General features: G+C 41.0%; 2 protein-coding genes across 4 annotated transcripts in view; both read left to right on the plus strand.

The window, feature by feature from the left end:
* Positions 1-14,576, plus strand: part of L3MBTL1 (L3MBTL histone methyl-lysine binding protein 1) — a 41,956-nt gene extending 27,380 nt beyond the window's left edge. The window contains exons 11-22 of the mRNA XM_063455690.1: positions 817-908; positions 2,688-2,839; positions 4,104-4,180; positions 7,416-7,501; positions 8,618-8,728; positions 8,883-8,997; positions 10,823-10,922; positions 12,110-12,274; positions 12,399-12,448; positions 13,530-13,675; positions 13,882-13,944; positions 14,298-14,576. Of these exons, the coding sequence (XP_063311760.1) occupies positions 817-908; positions 2,688-2,839; positions 4,104-4,180; positions 7,416-7,501; positions 8,618-8,728; positions 8,883-8,997; positions 10,823-10,922; positions 12,110-12,274; positions 12,399-12,448; positions 13,530-13,675; positions 13,882-13,944; positions 14,298-14,432 (1,292 nt within the window). The 3' untranslated portion in view covers positions 14,433-14,576. The remainder of the gene's footprint in view (positions 1-816; positions 909-2,687; positions 2,840-4,103; positions 4,181-7,415; positions 7,502-8,617; positions 8,729-8,882; positions 8,998-10,822; positions 10,923-12,109; positions 12,275-12,398; positions 12,449-13,529; positions 13,676-13,881; positions 13,945-14,297) is intronic.
* The window catches only part of SGK2 (serum/glucocorticoid regulated kinase 2), a 538,190-nt gene that overhangs the window by 490,370 nt on the left and 26,433 nt on the right, over positions 1-21,387 (plus strand). Inside the window, exons 1-3 of one of the 3 annotated variants that reach the window (XM_063455694.1) lie at positions 15,423-15,511; positions 18,551-18,646; positions 19,644-19,701. In XM_063455694.1, coding sequence (XP_063311764.1) covers positions 18,606-18,646; positions 19,644-19,701 — 99 coding nt within the window. In that variant the 5' untranslated portion in view covers positions 15,423-15,511; positions 18,551-18,605. Of the gene's footprint in view, positions 1-15,422; positions 15,512-17,228; positions 17,316-18,533; positions 18,647-19,643; positions 19,702-21,387 lie in introns of those variants that run through there. The other 2 variants (XM_063455695.1, XM_063455696.1) reach the window with 2 other exon arrangements.

The following is a 21,387-nucleotide window of genomic DNA, read 5'->3' on the forward strand; positions in this document are numbered from 1 at the left end:
GAGGCGTGGCCAAACGCCAATCAGCACCTCCTCATAGAGATGCATTAAATCAATGCATCTCTATGAACACAATTCAGCGTCTCCATGCAGAGCGTGGAGACGCTGAATAGCAGTGCTGCCTTCTGTGCAGCACTGCCCCAGGAAGCAACTGAGGAGTGGCCACTTGGAGGTGTCTCTAGGGGGCATTGTAAACACTGCCTTTTCTATGAAAAAGGCAGTGTTTGCATGAAAATGCCTGCAGGTAATGATTCTACTCACCAGAACAACTACATTAAGCTATAGTTGTTCTGGTGACTATATTGTCCCTTTAAGTTCAGCCTCTCACAAGTGTTTTTTGCTGTTGATCCAAAAGAAGGCGAAAAAACCCAGTTTGAAGCACTTCCAACTTTGCAACAAACTAGGAAAACATTTCCTTCTTGACCCCAGAATCACAGTCAGATCTCTCCTAGGATTAAGAAGCTATTACCCCACAATGTAAAAAGTATATCCTTGAATATTGTTTTTGCAAGTATTTATCCAGTTGCTGTTTGAACATCAATAGAGACTCTGATAAAACCACTTCTTCAGGCAGAGAATTCCACTTCCTTATTGTTCTTACTGTAAAACAAACTTTCCTTAGACTAAATCTCATTTGTTCCAGTCTAAAAACGTGACCTCGTATCCTATATATAGTTCTGTTTGTGAATAGATTTCCAGACAATGGTTTGTATGGGCCCAGTATATATTTGTATAATGCTGTCATATTCCCTTTGAAGTTCTAAACTAGAATAGCATTAGTGGTTCTCTGTTCTTAGCCTACTTCACTTTTATTCACAGGGTATAAAGATGAGGATTTTAGTTGGACCAACTATTTGAGATTGACTAAGGCTCCTGTTGCCCCAAAGCATCTGTTTGTGTCTCCTAAAATTGTGAGTAAAACCAAAAACCTGTGCACCACACCAAATTCCTATGCACATTTAATTAATTTGAAGGTTTTTAATACCACTCAATTAGCCATTCAATTAGCCATTTAAGTGTAAGCTCACCTGCCGCCTCAAGACCAACCTGTTAGGTGAGTCCTATACTAACAATTTACCCTGCTGTTTTCAGCTAAAAGGCAAAATCTCTAATGAGACAAAAAGGAGTATTTTTATGAACCCCTACATACTTATTAACCCTTAATAACGTACACATGGACTGGGCGGCAGCACTGTAACATAACGCAGTAATACAGAAATACAAACACACACAATTAAGCCTTGCACTCAAACTGCCAATACCCATGGGCCCTGCGGCCCTCTACTATTTATTTTTCCCCCCATGGGCCCCCGGTGCAGCCGGGGGCCCGCACACTAAGAAGGCCCACCGGGTGGCCCATGCACTAACGGCCACCTGGTGAACCTTTGTAAGCGACCGGTCCCATGCTTTTTGGCAGCGCTGGGAGGAAGTGACGGCCATGCGTCACTTCCTCCCAGTGAACACACAGAGCCTCGTGGGAGAGATCAAGGAGGCAGTGAGGAGGGGGGCTGGGCCGGGAGAGCCAGCCACTAACTCAAAACAGCCTCAGCCACCACTCAGGACACCAGAGAAGGAACCCTTCAAAGTTGGAAACGAGAGGTATGTTAAAAGTGTAAATTGTGCATGTGTGATTGTGTGTGAATGTGTGTCAGTGTGTGTGTTAGTATTTCTGTCAGTGTGTGTGTGTCAATATGCCTGTCAGTGTGTGTGTGTGTGTGTGTGTGTGTGTCAGTATGTCTATTATTGTCTCTGTGTGTCAGTATGTCTGTCAGTTATGTGTCTGTGTTTGTCAGTGTGTATGTGTGTATGTATGTCTGTGTGTGTCAGTATGTATGTCTGTGTGTGTCAGTATGTCTGTCAGTATGTGTGTTAGTGTGTCAGCATGTCTGTCAGTTTGTCTGTCAGTATATGTGTGTGTGTCCGTATGTTTGTGTGTGTGTCCGTATGTATGTGTGTGTCAATATATCTGTCGGTGAATATATGTATGTCAGTATGTTTGTGTGTATGTATCAGTATGTATGCAAGTGTATATGTTTGTGTAAGTATGTCTTGCAGCTCTCTACTTTAGTTCCCATACTGCATGAGGGTGAAATGTGTGATTGCACACCAGGGAGTGGGGGCTGGTGGGCTGGCAGGGTACAGGGGGCCCAAGATTTGCTTTGCCCAAGGTCGTATTAACATAATAGATGGCTCTGCTCTTGGGCAGCAGCAAGAGCTATAGTATTATTTAGCCCAAATAGATGGAACAAATAAAAAAAGTTACTTGCCGGCCAAGAGTAATGGGAGTTTGAACGCAAGCCTTAATTTTGTGTATTAAAATTGAGTAGCCTCCATAAAATGCTCTTCTTTATTTTGTCTTTCATTTCTTGCACGTCAGTATCTTTTATGCTCTGTTCTATAAATATCTTCATTCCCAACAAAACTCTTCCAAGCTTTTATTCCTTTATTTTCTTACTCACAGTTACCAACCTTTTCTCACCTCTACTTTTCTCTGTTCTTCTCCGGTTTGATTTGACTCTGTGAAAACTTTTGTCCCTGCTTTGGAATTTCTCTTTTGCCAAACATTTTTCTGGAACTTTTATTTCTTAATCTACAGCGTTTTGATCATTTATCTTTGTTCTTAAATGTCTCATGAAACCTGAGTTTTCCCAGCAGTTTTCTGAATGTGATGTGGCTTCTCATCTCACTAGGGTATGCCACAGTCCCTCTTTCAAGTGGGGATGAAGTTAGAAGCTGTAGATAGAATGAACCCTTCCCTAATCTGCGTAGCAAGTGTCACTGATGTGGTGGAAGACAGATTTCTTGTGCATTTTGACAACTGGGGGGACACTTATGACTACTGGTATGCACAAGATATATTGGTGAGGGGGGAACAATGTTGGATGACACATTATAAATGTGTTAGAGATAAAATTTTACTTTGATAGATATGTTGGTTTAGTCAGAATGGAGATGGTGCTGTATTTATTTTTTAAAGAGACACTTCACTTACAAAAAACTAACTAAATAAAAATCACTATTTAGTAGATACTATTAAGCAGAGTAGATGGTGGGAACTGCACTCATTCCCAGCGGCCACGGGTTCTCCAGATCAGGACCAGCAATCCCAGAATAATAGGCAAAGAAGAAAGACTCGCAGGCACTCCGAATTCAAGCTGCAGGCAGTTTTATTGTAACAGAATGCAACGGTCAAAACGTTGCGTTGCATTCTGTTACAATAAAACTGCCTGCGGCTTTAATTCGGAGTGCCTGCGAGTCTTTCTTATTTGCCTATTTAGTAGATACAACCCAAATTAAAATATGCGTGCATTTAATTATGCATGTTTCTCAGTGTGGCATATCTAAAACCAGCTTGCAAAAGCTGCAGATCGCTTGTCTGAAGCTTTTATAATCCCTCCCCTTCTAACCCTGCCTAGACTTTCTGTGGCTGACCAATCACAGACTTTCCAAGCAGCTCAATGGGAAGTCTTTGCAAGGCTCTGGGCAATTACCTGCTTCTCGAGTTTAGCTCCACTGGGCTAAACAGTGGAGTACTCTGGCACTATCTCTCCATTCAGAGTTAAAGGGATTCTAGATGACCAGTTTTCTGATTGTATGCCGGAAGGGGAGGGGGTAAGAAGGTTAATTTAAAGTTTCTATTGAAATCTGCACTTTTTTGTAAAATTAAAAAAAGAACACACTCTTCACATGTAAAAAAAACTTCAACAAGCTTAAGGGTTTTAGGTTTAACCCCTTCAGCCGCACGGGAGGAAGAGCGCGAGGGAGGGGGGCACTGTAGGATTCTATGGTGCGAGGAAAACGGCTTTGTTTTCCTGGCACTATAGAATCCCCTTTAACTCTGAATGGAGAGATAGTGCCAGAGTACTCCAGGCACTATAATCAGTTATAATAGATGCAATGGTTGTAGTGCCTTCAGTGTCCTTTAAATGAATTTAATTTTCAGTTGCAGCACTTAATAAAATGTTTTCTGACATTCATACAAAAGATAAGGAACTAAAGATACAGGATTTTCTTTCCTTTAGAAGCTTATCCAATTTTATAGCTCCCTCTTCCTATCACATACAATACATCTAGGGGTGCATTTTATGGTATATTTTCCTCACCAGGTGTGATCCCAGCAGCCCTTATGTCCATCCTGTAGGCTGGTGCCAAGTACATGGGAAACCACTCACGCCACCTCAAGGTGAGTAAACTTTCTTAGCTGGTGACTAAAGAAAAAAGAGAGACTGTAATCTCTAAGTATGAAACACATAATGTGAAACTGAAGCTTTCCTAAAGGGAAAAATATTGGAGTATTTTTTAATACAACATAAAGTGTTCTATGTTATACAATTTCAAAATGGACCACGGAATTTTGGAACTAAAGCACAAGTGTCATCAAAATTTCACAAGTTTATTACATTTAACAATACTTAATGGGAGACTCCCCTGCCCAAATACAAAAGAAATAAAAATCACTATTCAGTAGATATACCCCAAATGAAAACTTGCATCCATTTAATTATTTCATTGGGGTATATCTAACACAAAAACTGCAGATCTCTTGTCTGCTGCCTTTTCAAGCTCTTCCCTTCTAACCCCGCCCACACTTTCTGTGGCTGTCCAATCACAGACTTCCCAATACAGTTCAGTGAGAAGTCAGGTGCTCTGGGCAATTGCTGCCTTTTGAGGTCAGCTGCACTGAGCTAACTAAACCAGGAATTAACATTACCTGTTGTCTGCTTGATAGCCAAAGGGGTGTAACCAGGGTAATTTATAAAAGTGTAAATTTCTATTGAAATCTGCGTTTTTTGCAAAAGGAAAAAAAGAGGACACACTCTTCACACGTAAAACTCTTCAGCAAGCTTAGGTTGTTTAGGGGTCTGAGGTGACACTTTAATGATATCTTTAAAATGATGTATATTGGGTTTTTTTTCCTAAGGAAATGTAACTTTTTTTTATATATATATATATAATTCTTTATTTTTGGAGTACATGGATATTCACACAAGTTTGTAAGGACATATCAGCAATAGTGAAAGCAACAAGGAAAATTACAGATTTGTGACAGGACATGTTAAAAGGTTTGCACTTTTTATTTTTTGAACATCAGAAGAGGAACAGTCATGTCTAAATTTTTCAATACGTAGGAAGAGAGGGCATGAGATAGACATGGAGATTATAGGCAATATTTAACAATAAGACCAGCTTAGACGGATAGCCATATTAATAAAAGGCATGTATAGAAATAGTAATAGCCATATCTCAGTGAGGTCAGATAATTAAGGTGACCACCACCACTCCCCATCCCATTGACACCCGACCAGTATTCCTGAAAGATCCTGATAGATTGTAAGTGCAGACAGTGTAAAATGAAAGAACATATAACGAAAACTAAAAATAAAATCTGCAGTTGTATAGGTACACCAGAACCTGGGGGTACAGACCATTGTATTAGCGATGCATGTGAATGCAGATTATGACTCTCATCAAGAGATGGGTTGTAGTAGACCCCGGTAGCTGTTCGGGAAAGCATGGCGCAGTCAGTCCGGGAGAGTCCCTCTGGAGATCAATTCGCTCAGGTGCTGTGTCTCGGCTGGGATGGGGGACTGGCCACACCATCCCTCGGATCTGGACACCACTTGATTGAAGTAGCTGGAGGTGTCCAGAAGTGGAAGGGGATCCTGAACTGGATGCAAATGGTCCATTCTGCATGCTTTCTCAGGGCCTGTGGTGATGTGCTGGCCGCAGCCATTTTGAGGCTCGAGGCACTGTGCACCGCTGTGAGATGTGTCTGGCAATGAAGGTAGGTATCAGGTGTTGTAGCAGTTAGGACCTGGATAACCCCCACCGGTCCAAAAAGGGGGGATACAGGGCCGGTCCACAGATCAGCCCATAGGGTCTCACCGAAGAGGTCAGCTGCAACTCCCAGCCGGTCCCTTGTTAGGCCGCAAAGCAAGCGGGTCGGAGCACTGCCACAGCAGACGTCAGGAAACTTTACAGGAGTGCCCAGTGACACCCGGGTACCTCCAGGTTGTGGCTGGGTTCGAGTTAGCAATTGGGATATCGTGATTGCCGGAGATTAGGTGGGTCCTTTGCGGAGCTTGTGCCCGATGCTCCCGCTCGCCATGGCGGTCAGGCCCGCCCAGGGAAATTTAACTTTTTTATGTGGCTGAGCAAGCAAGTTGGGTCAGACTTTACTGTTATCTGACTAACTACTGCTCATGCTAGGGAGCGTGCTGCTGTAGTTTGACATAACGTACAAAGAGCAATCACTGCAGCAGCAAGCAAGTTAAACTGATTAAGCAGATAGAAAGTAAAATGTTTTCCAAAAAATAAATATACATAATTAAAAGAGTATCACTAAGCTTCATTAAAGGGAAACTCCAGTGCCAGAAAAACGATTCGTTTTTCTGGCACTGGAGGGTCCCTCTCCCTCCCACCCACCAATCCCCGGTTACTGAAGGGGTGAAAACCCCTTCAGTGACTTACCTGGGACAGCGGCGATGTCCCTCGCCGCTGTCTCCGCCTCCGCGACGCTCCTCCTAGTGATTACGTTGGCCGGTGGGCGAGACTAATCTCGCTCACCGGCCAAGAAGACCTAATGCGCATGCGCGGAAATTCCGCGCATGCGCATTACGTCTCCCCATAGGAAAGCATTGAAAAATCATTTCAATGCTTTCCTATGGGGTTTTGAGCGACGCTGGAGGTCCTCACACAGGTTTCCTGTGCTAGAACCCAGGAAGTGACCTCTAGTGGCTGTCTAATAGACAGCCACTAGAGGTGGAGTTAACCCTGCAATGTAAATATTGCAGTTTATGAAAAACTGCAATAATTACACTTGCAGGGTTAAGGGTAGTGGGAGTTGGCACCCAGACCACTCCAATGAGCAGAAGTGGTCTGGGTGCCTGGAGTGTCCCTTTAAATGTAAAAACGTAAAAAACAAAACTGAAAAGTAAAAAGTTCCTGATAGTCGTCCTCTAGGGAATGTGTGGTCAGGCTATTGCAGTGTACACAATTTGGGCCCCTGCCCCCCAAAAAAGGAACCACCACATTATAATCACTTCCCAATTAAAAATAAAGTCTATTACAAAAAAGTGAACCCAAGCTTTCTGGTGTTGTAATAATATTTCTAAAAAGACCCAAAGGATTTTATAACTTTGAAAATCTTTTTTTTAGAGGATACATACACATATAGACGCACATTTCAAAGTGTTTACATTTGTGGTTTGTACATTTGTTGTGCAACACATACAGTTAAGCATTTATTCAAGAGGTTGCTGTCTAGAACCATTCCTCTATCTTAGATTTTATGATTTAGAGAAAAAAATTATTCAGATTAACATTTTGCTTTATTCAATTGCCTGTCGTTTGTCGTTATTATAGCGTGCCAATTCAATATGAATTTCTGAATAATTCGATTTTAACTCTCTCCCCAGATTATCCAGACCCTAATAACTTCACATGGGACAGATACCTGGCGGAGACTGGGGCCACAGCGGTGCCTTCCAGGGCTTTCCATATGGTACCTATATATTTCTAGTTAGAAGGCCTCTGAGTACCTTCCTGACATTGAAATGGTTAAAACCAGTTGCTATTTGTAATGGCCTCCCTACCCTCTTCAGTCACTATCCGATAGAATTGTATATGACTGTAGGAGAGACCGATTGCTAAAGAGGAGAATTTGGAATATCTTGTCAGCTAGGCTAACTCTCTATCACACCTAGTACTTTTTGTAGCACAAGAACAGTAAGCTGGCCATGGAGGAGGTTTAGATGTTTACATAATATGTACTTTGTCCTTTTCACAGTGCTGGTATCTAGAGAGTTTTTTGTAATTCATTTAACTACTTGAAATAAAATGTGGATTTTTTTTATTACATGCTCTGAGTTGCATCATGCTAAGTTTCTACCCAGCTATACGATTTCAGCTCACACAGACCTCTATACAGACAGGACACTGGATTAAAGGGGGTATTCAACTTTTCCAGAATTTACACCTGAATAATTTGTTTAAAATCGTCTTTAACTCGTGTTTGAAACAGCTAGCAAATGACATTGTGATCCAGTTCAGACAAGGAAACGCCAGGTCAAACCTTAAAAACGAAGAGGAGAAATAGAGACATTGGGGGATATTTATCACAGCGTTCTGTTGTAAAAATCTAAAATCAGGCCAATAACTCTGAAACCAATGGAACCAGTAAACACATTCCATTGGTGACTTCTCCCCTTTTACACTTTGTACCACTTTGTAGAACAGAATATGTTTCTAATTTCTCCTCTATGTTTGCTTTCTTTATGCTGAGTCCCCGTTGACACAAAGCTTACGACAATGATTGACAGGGTGCTAAAACTGAACCCAGTTGCAGAATAAAGAATTTTACACATCATTTTATTTTCACACCCCAAATAACACATTTGTCAGATATAGGTGCTACGCATACAAAATATAAAACTCCTGGAAAGTGACACTTCCTATTTTAAGTACAGAACCATCTCTGCCTGTGATTATATTGTGAGAATTCCCTATCAACACATTACTTTATTCAATTTATTTCGGACTTGTCTCCATTTCTTTTATGGTTTTGCTCACTTTTTAATTGCACTTTCTCTCTTTCTCCTACTTCATCGGTTTTCAAAAGCGGCCCCCGCACGGATTCAAAGTCAACATGAGGCTTGAAGCTGTAGATAGACGAAGCCCATCGCTGATCCGTGTTGCGTCTGTGGTTGATGTGGAGGAATGTAGGATAAAGGTGATATGACATGAAAACGCTCCCCCTCTATACATTATATAGCTATAGTTCTTGTCGAGGGTGACAGCATGGACCCCCTCCCCCATTCAGATTTGTGTTTGTTGGAAGGGGTTATCATCAACTGGGTTTCTGACTACCCCTCCTAACCTCTAAGGTTCACTTTGATGGCTGGAGCCACCTTTATGATTTCTGGCTGGATGCTGACCACCCAGACTTGCACCCTGCAGGCTGGTGCCAAAGAACCGGACACCCCCTACAGACACCACTCCGTGAGTGTGCCCACGTATACCTAAGGCTCGTTATTGTATACATGGTTGCATATGGACATGAGCATACCGTCATATGTGCACACTTATACCCAACAGATTCTAATGTTCCATTATATCTCACTTCATATTGGTATACATTACTGTACACCTCTGTGGGGCTATTAACGAGTGTGTGTTATTCATTCTTTATAATTATTTCTTAACTGAGTTAATTACAAAACAGTGAGTTGACAATGGACAATCAGAATTCTGACATCACAACTACTCACTGTTTAGTGAATTGCTCAGAGTTTTCAAGCATGCTTTCTGAGCCAGAGAGCTTTAAAGTGGATCTGTCTTTTTTTAGTGTAATACAATTATAAAATGTTGCTTGAGGAACTGTTTAAAGTCATGGTCGACACGTCCTGCTATCAAAATGCTGACTTGGTCTTTACTAGACACACAGTAAGTTGTGAGAAAAGAGCAGGAAGACTTTAAGCTAATTAACGCGGCATCGTCTGGGGACGTGGCCAAGTTCGCAAAGACCCCCCACAGTGAGATCGCCGGTGGCCGGATAGGTAAAGGTGATATTTACTTACCTGAACCTGTCCCTCATAGGTTCTTCGATCTGGTTCCAGCAGGTCCTCTTCAGGTCCTCTACTTGCATGTGCAAGAGTATAGCATTGAGGTCTATGGAGGATCCCGCGGAGCCAATTCCCTGCAACCGTCTATGGTGACGACTGTTGAGGTTAAATCTGTAGCGCTGTGTAGAATCTAGGAAAGTCAGGCGGAGGAAATATACAGTCCCTAATTTGTCTCTGTATATCTCTTGACTGAGTTGGAATGTCAGTAAAATTTCAGACAGTCAAAATGAGTATTTCATAAAGATTCTATAACATTCAGACTGGCCTTTTCATGACCCTCAGAAAGAATGCCCATGTGGCAAAGTAGTCGCTACTATAACTGAGCACATTTTGTGAAATGTATAGCCAGATTTTAATTTAGATATTTTTTTCTAATAGGTCCCCCCCACACTCAGGGTCCCCCTCCCGCCGGGCTGAAGGGGGAGGAAGGGGTTAAACACTTACCTTTCTCCAGCGCCGGGCTCCCTCGGCGCTGGGGACTCTCCTCCTCTTTCCGACGTCATCGGCTGAATGCGCATGCGTGGCAAGATCCGCGCGCGCATTCAATCAGTCCATAGGAAAGCATTACTCAATGCTTTCCTATGGACGCTGGCATCTTCTCACTGTGAAAATCACAGTGAGAAGCGCGGAAGCTCCTCTAGCGGCTGTCAATGAGACAGCCACTAGAGGCTCGATTGACCCTAATGTAAACATAGCAGTTTCTCTGAAACTGCTATGTTTACAGCAGGCAGGGTTTAACCTAGATGGACCTGGCACCCAGACCACTTCATTAAGCTGAAGTAGTCTAGGTGCCTATAGTGGTCCTTTAACAATACATTTGGATATTCTCTTTTTTGATACATTCCTGCAGTTGTTGAAAAATTCCTGTTAGATATTTTGTTAGCGTTTGGAAGAGGTATTTATTTATTAGACCCCGTTTAATTAAGATCTTGGCACACTTGGCATGCATGCATCTTGCTGTTTAGAATGACAAGCTTGTAACCCACAGACGTGTCTATTTCGACTGAGTGTGTTTCACAATGTCTTGATGAGCCTGAAACCATAACAAATGACTACATAGTCTATGGTGGTGTGGATGAGATGCATCTGTTGACTGTTTTAAGGTATTGCATATTAGTAAATATGCACATAATCAATGTCTTCATCTGAATGCATTAACATGCCAATCTATGGAATCTATTCCTATAACATAATCATTTCAGGGCACAGGGATGTTCCCAGTGTGTCTCCAGGAACTTGCGTGTCCCTCAGCTGCAAGGGGATACCCCACTCGCGGAGCACTAAATACAGCTTTCAGCATAGGTCAGTCATATGTTTATTTCTATTGTGCTCTGCCCTGTAACATGTTCAATAGCTCTGCTGCTATGATATGGAGTAAACCCTCTCTAAGCTCTGCTGCTGTGTGTGGGACATGATTAATGTAGGCTACTTTCCCTTCTCCCTTTTAAAGTGTCTTTATATATACGTAGATAGGAGAGTGCGCTGGATCTTGTGTATTGTTTATTATATATAAATATATATAAAACTTGTAGCTGTAGGCTCACGGTCTTCGTTTAAAATCCAGTCTTTATTGGATCATGTTAAAAATGATCAACTTTCAGTCCTATTTAAAGACTTTCATCAGGATCGACATTAAATAGGACTGAAACTATCATTTTTAACCTGACCCAATCAAGACTGGAATTTAAACGAAGACCATGAGTGCATCTGACTACAGCTACAAGTTGGATATCTTAAGCCACAGTATGCACCCAATTTGAAGGTTTGGCCAGTATAGTCACCAAACAACTTTAGCTTAATGAAGCAGGTTTAGAGTATAGATCATGCCCCTGCAGTTTCACTGCTCAATTCTCTGCCCTTTAGGATTTTAATTCACTTTGTTTATCCTGCTCTAGTCACCCTGCATGTGAATTATACATCCTTCCTAAACACTTCCTGTAAAGAGTCATCTAATGTTTACACTTTCTTTATTGCCAATAATGTTTCTTATTTTCTGCTTCCTTAATAACTTGCTAGACCCTACAGGAGCCTAGCGTATGTAATTAAAGTTCAAATTACAGAGAAGGAGATAAAGACTTTTAAACTTACATGTGATTGAAAACGAAACCATTTTGTTTTCATGCAGGCTGTGTCAGTCAATCAGTCAGCCAGGGGAGGTGTGACTAGGGCTGTATAAACAGAAACAAAAGTAATTTAACTCCTAAGCGGCACTGAAACAGCAGAGGCATGATCTACACACAGAAACTGATTTATTAAGCTAAAGTTGTTTTGGTGACTATAGTGTCCCTTTAACATTACTACAAGAAATAATAAGAGGATTCCAGTGAAGCTTGCTTTGTTGGTCCAGCAGCGTAGCTACTGTTTGGTGACTTTCTTTTCTACAGATGCAATGAATGTATGGCTATAAACAATCTACTAAGGCCTTGATCAACTGTCAAACTGAACTTATGAGACATTTGTGCTTCATATGTCCTTTTATCATGCTGCAGGAAGTGCCCAACTCCAGGATGTGATGGTTCTGGTCATGTCACTGGGAGATTCACAGCTCATCACTGTCTCTCTGGCTGTCCTTTAGCTGATAGGAATCAGCAACCGGCAAGGAGCAGAACTCCCATACCCTTTACTCCACGCAGGAAGTCCAGGCACCACGGCAGGTATCCGAGGGTAGTATGGGAAGATGTAGCCATTTCTAATTCTGTCCTTCTTTCTATATGCAAAGGAGGTATGTACTAAGCACTCAGCAAAGCAATTAGACAGATTATGCCTTGCGTCTTGTAGGATTGGACGTCCTCCCAAATACCGCAGGGTCCAGCAAGACAATTACCAAGGTGAGAGCACTGTCAATGTCTCCCTCTGTTCTGCCAAGATTTCCCATAAAGCCTGTTTATACTGCCTCCTTGTGCTGTATATCAGCAGCAAATATTAACAGAGTTTTCTGAATTCCATAACTGACATCTAATCAAGTAATTAGCTATGTATTTCAATGTATGAAATGTTGTTAGTATCATATTATCAAACAGGTATGTCTGTGTCAGCACTCCTGAATCTGGAGTCAATATCTGATCTTCTACTCCACTTAAGGGTTCTGTATAACCATCCCTATTACTCAGCATGTTTGCCTATATAAACCACACCAAGAGCTACCTTAAAGGGACACTAAAAGAACCAATAGATCATGCCCCTGCAGTCTTACTGCTCAATTGTCTGCCATTTAGGAGGTAATTCGCTTTGTTTATGCAGCCCCTGCCTGTGATCTATACAGATTCCCTTTAAGGATAAACCTCTTTTATTGCACAGTCTATTTAATCTAGAATCTTATCTCCTGCACTGTTAACAGCCTGCTAGACCCTTCAGGAACCTGTGTGTCATAAAAGTTCAATTAACAGAGCAGGATATACAAATTTCTAAAGTAAACACACTGTGCTATTAGATCTGATTGAAAATGAAACAATTTTTTAAAGGAGCTTGTATGAGTCAATGCAGGGGAGGTATTGGCAGGACTGTGAAAAAAAAGAGAGAAAACAGATGTAACTCCTATATGAAAGAGAATTTAGAAGTGAGACTGTTCCATATAACCCTCCCTATAATTCCTTCCATTGCTTCATATAACCCTCCCTATAACTTCTCCTGTTACTCCATATAATCCTCCCTATAACTCCTTGTATTGCTCCATACAACCGTCCCTATAACTCCTCCTACTACTCCATATAACCTTTCCTATAGCTCCTACTATTGCTCCATATAACATCCTATTACTCCATATACCCCTCCCTATAACCCTCCCCATAACCTCTCCTATTACTCCATATAACCAATGGAAGGTAACTTTTTCTGCTGCCCCCTATAACTCTGTCATATTGCACTATATTGCTGCTGTATATTAACTCTCATATAACCCTCTGTCTCCAGACACAGTGCATGAGTCCCTTTTCATGTCCGCTCTGTCCGTGCACCCGGATCGTGCCCTTGCTCACTGCTGGGAGCAGCACTGCCGCCTCCTGCCAGGCGTGGCTGGCATCAGCGCCAACACAGTATCTAAGTGGAGCACAGAAGAGGTAGTAGGCACATTGCAACCCCTTCTCTGGGCATGTCTGGTCAAACCTGTTCTTACTGACGACTGTATGAAGTATGGGGGCATATTTAATTCCTGCAGCCACTGGGTGTCGCTGTGTTCCATGCATTGTCATGTCACTGTATACTGAGTGGGCACAAACTCCGATAGTCCCTTTCTCTCACTGACAACTGACCTTTTCATTTCCAGGTATTTAGCTTTGTGCAGACACTGACTGGGTGTGAGGACCAGGCCAGGCTTTTTAGAGATGAGGTGAGATTTAAAAAAAAACAAAAAAAAAAACACATGTTGTTGTGCTTCTAACCTTCATTTACTCAAGCAATGGGTACATGTTGCCATTGATGTTCTAATGCTGATGCTACTGGGCTTTCTCGAGCCTCATGTTTATTCATTATCTTTGTGTCTCTCCTGCACCAGCGACCTCAAGGAATCTTGTTTTACCTTATCGATTCATTGAGCATTTTTTTAAAGTTGAACCATTACTTTTCCATCCTAGCACAGATGCATCACTCCATCTTAAGGGTTATCACCATTTTAACGTTGACTCACACGTGGACCTCAATCACACAAACAGCAAGCTTTTCAAACACTTTCTTTCCCTGCAGATGATAGATGGACAGGCACTTCTGCTTCTGACCCAGACAGACATTGTAAAGATCCTATGCATCAAGCTGGGACCAGCTGTCAAAATCTACAACTCCATCCTCATGTTCAAGAATACAGAGGACGCTGTGGACTGATAGTTGTACCGCTCTTTTCTCCTTATCCATTTACGCACAACTCCAACATATCACCGCCAACAGTCTTGTAGTTTCTCACTTTGCAACACGTCAACTCACCGAAAACCATTGATGTGGCTTGGTTAAGCTATACAGTGCCAAATAAATGTCTCTTTAAATATATTTTTGTGATTATGGCTATGTTATGTGTAGAAGCTGTGGGTACCCTGAATTTCTTAACTCAGGAGCTTCCACTAGGTGGCGATCACCGACTCAGTAAGTGTGTGTGAATATTTATTTTAGGAAAGCAACATCAGGTCTTAAGAGCAAGCAATCAAACAGGTGATCTGTGAAATTCCCATAGATAGCGACAGAGTAATTCTGTTTGCATGCTAGGATGGCAGCTAATCTGTCTCACCCGAGTACATATTTATACTACTTCCATTTATTCTGCCTGTCTTTCAAGTGGTATATTTAACCTAATGTCCAATCTACTGACATACCTATCTGGCTATTAATTTTGTATATTTGTTAAATTTTGTTATTATATGAGGCTATGGAGCATCCAATCCTCTTTCTACACAGCGTGTATACATACATATACTCCACAGAATGCTTACATATATTACCCAAGTGGTTCCCCAGTTCCAGTTAATTTCAGACATTAGTGACACTGGATATAGAATGTTGAAATTAGGGGTCCTTGATTAACAATATGTTGACATGGGAGGTTCTTTGTTAGAAATATCTCTTTATGGCACTTAAAAACCACAGACTCTGGAACACTGGCCCATACCGCATGATTTATGGGATATAAATGGTTTAAAAGGAGAGTGCTATTTTTGTATAATCTTGTAAAAGAAAGAATGCATTAACACTCGAACGTTAATCAGTAACAAAGTCAACTCTTGCACTTCTTGAGAGAAATGTATTTGACCTTCAGTCTGGTCCTTCCCCCTTCACACTCCTCCTCTCCCTCCACCCATACGCCTCTTTTCTCCACCTCTTCTAAGTCAAAAACAAGTTTAAGTTTTAGGTAGAGGTGAGTCAGGGTCTTAAACACTGGAGAGAGGGACAACCCCACCTACAGCACCCGACAGGTAGGGGAGCCACATTAGTTGTTTTTTGGGAGGAAAGAATGCTGTTCAGTGGGAAAATAAGTAATTGGATGCCAGTGTCCATGGCAGTTTAGGATTAATTGGAACTGCACGATTCTGCTCACCCACCCCACTCCATCGGCTATGTTAAATTCAGTTATAACTATTTATGAAATTGTTACTTAATTATTTCCTAATTCCTGCAGCCGCTGTCTTTTGTACTAGGTGTCCTGTAAGTTCTGTCTACAGAGACATGCAGAGTGCACTGAGAGGCAATGAATGTAATGAGAGACAGCCACAGCAATGTATTGAGAGACAGCCACAGAGTGTAGTGATAGACAGTGTGCTTAGAGACATGCAATGATTGTACTGAGAGGCAGACTTTAGATATATTGTGTACTGGGTGATAGGCATGTGTTAAACAACATACAGTGACTGAGGGTACTGAGGGGCATGTAATCAGTGTACTGAGAGACATGCATCGATTGTTCTCGTACAACCATGTAATAAGAGATGTACAATAAGTGTGCTCAGAGGCAGCAATGTAATACAAAAATATGCAGGCATGTACTAAGAATTGGTCTACACAGAGATAGACTGATACTGAAAGGCATAGAACTGGTATACTCAAAGACATTCATACACTGAGAGGCATACAATTAGAATACAATAGAGAGAATCATACATTGCAAGGCACATAAATGCCTTCCAATATATGACTAGCAAAAGCGTCCGGATTTGGTACCCAAATCACACCGTCCAAGGCTGTAACTTCAGAGAACTGTACTGAAAATAGAAAAGTGCTTTGCTATATTGCACATGTAAAATTTTGCAAATACTTGTCATATCAAGGAGCAATAGGAGTTATAGGGGGCAAGAGGAGATATCTTGGTCAGGGTTATATGGGCAATAGGACTAGATATAGGGAGGGTTATATGGAGTAATAAAAGGATTATTATTGTGGGTTATATGGAGCAATAGGAGGAGTTATAGGAAGGGTTACATGGTGTAATAGAAGGAGTTTTAGGGTGGGTTATATGGAGTAATAGAAGGAGTTATAGGGAGGGTTATATGGAGCAATGAGTGTAGGTTTAGGGAGGTATATATAGGAGGAGTTATAAAGAGGGTTATATGGAGTAATAGAAGGACTTATAGGGAGGATTATATGGAGCAATAGGAGGAGTTATAGTGAGGGTTATATAGGAGGAGTTATAGGGAGGGTTATATGGAGTAGTAGGAGGTGTAATACAATACAAAACGATGTTCTGATAATGTGCAGGATTGTGGCATTATATGGATGATAGGATTATTTATATGGAGGTGTTGTATGGGGTAGTATAAAGACTTATTGGGGAGAATATATAGTGATATATTGAGAAAGCATACTATAGACAATATTCGGTTTTAAGTCTTTGTCACTGAAATCAATGAATACCAAGTCTTATTCAGCACCACAGCTTCTGTGTCCTAGATGTGCCAGACACCAAGGAAAGCCATATTCACAGAAAGTCAATGTATTAGGAAATGCCTGTGTGAACAATTAGACTGTGTTTATCGTGCCAAAGACAAACAGCATATTCTCAAGCTGGAACTGGTCACACTGGATGATGAAGCTGATTTGTGCCTATAAGAACAGTGGTGGAATGTTCAGAGTTCCAATGAGTGTGACTCTGTCTCTACTTATACTGGCGGAAGGGGGAGGTGGGTCCTTGATAAATAAAAGCAAATAAAGGAGAGAGAGACAGCTGTCACCTAACAATGAGGAAAGACAGAGAAGTGGATTAACATTTCAGACAATCAAGGAATGGTAAGGGAGCACCTACCCCCCGATTGCATTAATCTGAATATATTTACATATTTAATACTTTTCTTACCTGCTAATAGTTGTTGCACGTTAATTCCCATATATCTCAGGTTTTGTCTTACCTAGGATTCTGGGAATTAATCTAAGGCAGCCTACCAGCATTTTGCATCTGAAATGTCCTTGTGGATGGAATCAGTGTGATATGCAACAGGCCAAGCTTCTCTCTGCAATGGCACTTGTGAGCAAAAACTTGTGGACCCTGTGCACGCTATACCTAGCTGCGTATCAGCTACATCTCACTGAAAGGTGTCCTGTCTGTTTATTGGGGGAGCAACAGGGAAGTTTGGTGGTTATATGGTCAGCGGTTGTGCTATAATCTCAGATCTGAACTCGGCTCTTGTAGATGGGATCAGTCTGATATACAATAGGCTTAAGTTCTGTCTGAAATGGTACATGTAAGAAAAATCTTGATTGAGTCCTGATCGAGTTCTTACCGAAAGGCAAGTTATTACATTTTCCCCCTTTTTCAGTGTTATTATTATTATTATGCCATTTATATAGCGCCATCAAATTCCACAGCGCTTTACAATGGGTGGACGAACAGACATGTAGTTGTAACCAGACAAGTTGGACACACAGGAACAGAGGGGTTGAGGGCCCTGCTCAATGAGCTTACATGCTAGAGGGAGTGGGGTAAAATGACACAAAAAGGTAAGGATAGTATTAGACTAGTGACAGTTGCAGAAGAGGAGTCAGTCGTGAGCTATTAACAGTTTAATTGATACGCTTTTATGAATAAGTGGGTTTTTAACGATTTTCTGAAGGAGTGGAGACTGGGTGACCTCATATCTACCAAATAATTTAACAGCAGATGGGCACATAAACACTACACTGTAACACTAATTTTATTTACAAGTTGATTTTCTGTATGGTGCATTTAATAAGTGTTAGAGGTCTAAGTGTACTGTTAGTGAAATTATGTTTGTATAAACTGTTTGTATCAAAACAATGTTATATGTTGTTGGAACTAGCCATCCTGATTTTAACCTACAAGCATTAGATCTGTAACATTTATCTCTAAAACAGTGGAAGTGGCTATATATATTTAGGATAAAACCTGTTCTTCTTTACATAATGAGAAACTTTTTATGTTCTGCTTGCCCTACCCTGTTGTTCACCTCTAGCTTGTTACAGGTTAACGTCGTTAACAAAGGAATCTACCCTCTTTAAATTTATAGCCATCCGACCAAACTCACCAAAGGAACAAGTGAATACCTTCGATTGTCTGCCATCATGTCTTCAACAATAAACCTGGGACCCTCAGCCAATCCCAAGTGAGTGCACGACATACTATCCAGTGTCAGAAATAGTTAATAAACTAGACTTACTAAAAACTAGATTCGGGCCAATTTTCCTTCTTAAGGGTTGCAGTAACATTATGTTCCCGTTGGCATTAGTATATTTTTAAACTCCACAGAGAAAAAGGAATTCACTTAGCTGAAGTTTGAAAACAACTAGGAACATAATAATTTGGTGATATTAAGGGTGTTGAACGAAAACATGGCTAATATTAAGAATATTTTAAACAAAGCATATAATGCTGAAGCTGGAGGTTTTTGCTATATTTAAGTTGGAGTGTTGAGTTGATCAGGGTCCATGATCCACATAGACACGTTTTAGATTTCAGACTTCCTGGAGCAAATTAAGTAACGGAAGCTTGTTCCAAAATGTCTTTAATGTGTTTTTCAGTACGGCATTACTAGATTGTTTCATGCATGAACTTTACATCCTTTACTAAAAGGATATGTCCGAAGCTTAGATAAGCCACATCTTTCAGAAATATCTTAGGAGTTCCCAGGACCTCGATGTAAATTTTAGCAGCACTGGAGGTTGGTCCTCTAAGTACAGATGGTGGGGCTTTCATTACGAAGCAGAGGTCAGAGACGACAGCATTGTAATTTGCTAGAATAGGGTTAGGCAACCTTTGGCACTCCACATGTCTGAAGGTTGCGTATCCCTGGTCTGGAATATGTTTGTTGGATTCATCACTGCAGCAAAAACAGAATAAAATTTCCATACTTAATGGCAGGATCGGAAAGGGTGATAGAAAGTGATAAAAACAAGGCACTGTATGATTTGCAGCACTAACGAAACCTGCAGGTCTCACTGGCTGTGTGTCTTCATTGGTTTGAAGCATTACAGTGCAAATATTGATACAAGGATTCTACCTGTCATAGAGCACTGAACAACAGATTTGAAAGGATTGGTGTCATGTTAACATGTGTACAACATATTGAGATCATTAATATAATCATGTTTCTTATGCTGCAGTGCCAAACCCACCGATTTCGATTTCCTTAAAGTAATTGGAAAAGGAAGTTTTGGAAAGGTTAGTATTTCACAACTTATGCTTCATACTATGTCACACAGTGTTGGCTCTTTTTTCATTAATTTAATCCGACGTAAAGGATCTTTCAAAAAGGGGCATAGATTGGGAATTGACTGTGAGTGAATGAAGATTAATAGAAGATGCTGACGTGTGATGGAATGAAGGTGGATAGGTATCAATAGAAAGAAAATTTGGGATAGCAGAAGAAAGGTGGTTAAGCATCATAGATAAAGGGGGGGAAATGGATATGTCATAGGTGAAGGAATGTAGGGTAAGGAAGTGCAAATGAATTAACATAAATATAGATATGTGTTAATTGGAAGAGACGTATGACCAAATTAAGGTGAATGTGTGTCATTAATAGGGAAGTGGGTTGTGAATGAATAGAAGACAGTGTCTAGTTACAAAGGGAACAGAAGTGTTACAAAATAAAGGTAATGATTAGTATCAACAGGATGGGAGTTTTAACAGAATGACAGTTTATAGGCTTAATTACAAAGAATAGAGGGTAGAAAAAATGAAGGGAGATATGGTTAGCTACAAAGAATAGACATGTGAATGAAGGTGGATATCATCAGTAATGCAAAAGGAATGAGAGTTGTGACAGAATGAAGAAAGAGGACCAGTAACAAATGGAAGAGATTGACAGAATAAAATAAAGGTATTGATAAGTAATAAAGGGAATAGAGGTGTGAGAGAACAGTCATAGATAGTGGTCAGTAATGAAGAGTGCATAGGTGTGAGAATGAAAGTAGATAGGGATCAGTAATGATGGGGAGAGAGGTGTAACAGAATAAAGGTACATAATTACATACATAGGTACATAAGGACAAATTGTTGGACAGATTTTAAAGGTAGATAGGGATCAGGAGTGGAATTAACAGGTGTGACAGAATGAAGATAGATAGGGGTCAGTAAGGCAGGAGGAGAGATGTAAAAAAATTAGGGAAGTTTTGGGTCAATATAGCGGGAGGACAGGTGTGACAGAATTTTGGTAAATAGGGGTCAATAATGAGGGAGTACAGATGTGACAGAATGAAGGCAGATAGGGGTCAGTAAAGCAAGAGGACAGGTGTGACAGAATGAAGGTAGTTAGGAGTCAATAAAATGGGAGGACAGGTGTGACAGAATTAAGGTAGATAGGGGTCAATAAAACGGGAGGACAGGTGTGACAGAATGAAGGTAGACAGGGGTAAATAAAGCGTGAAGTAAGGTGTGACAATGATGGCAGAGTGGGGTCAATAAAGCAGGAAGACAGGTGTGACAATGATGATAGATAGGGGTCAGTAATGACTGGGGGGAGAGGTGTAACAGAATAAAGGTACATAATTACATACATAGGTACATAAGGAAAAATTGTTGGACAGATTAAAGGTAGATAGGTATCAGGAGTGGAAGGTGGAGAGGTGTGACAGAATGAAGATAGATAGGGGTCAGTAAGGCAGGAGGAGAGATGCAAAAAATGAGGGAAGTTATGGGTCAATAAAGCGGGAGGACAGGTGTGACAGAATTATGGTAAATAGGGGTCAATAATGAGGGAGTACAGGTGTGACAGAATGGCAGCTAAGGGTCAATAAAATGAAAGGACAGATGTGACAGAATGAAGGCAGATAGGGGTCAGTAAAGCAAGAGGCCAAGTGTGACAGAATGAAGGTAGTTAGGAGTCAATAGAATGGGAGGACAGGT

This window comes from Pelobates fuscus, chromosome 5 (assembly GCF_036172605.1).
Source record: "Pelobates fuscus isolate aPelFus1 chromosome 5, aPelFus1.pri, whole genome shotgun sequence".
NCBI classification, from domain to species: Eukaryota; Metazoa; Chordata; class Amphibia; order Anura; family Pelobatidae; genus Pelobates; species Pelobates fuscus.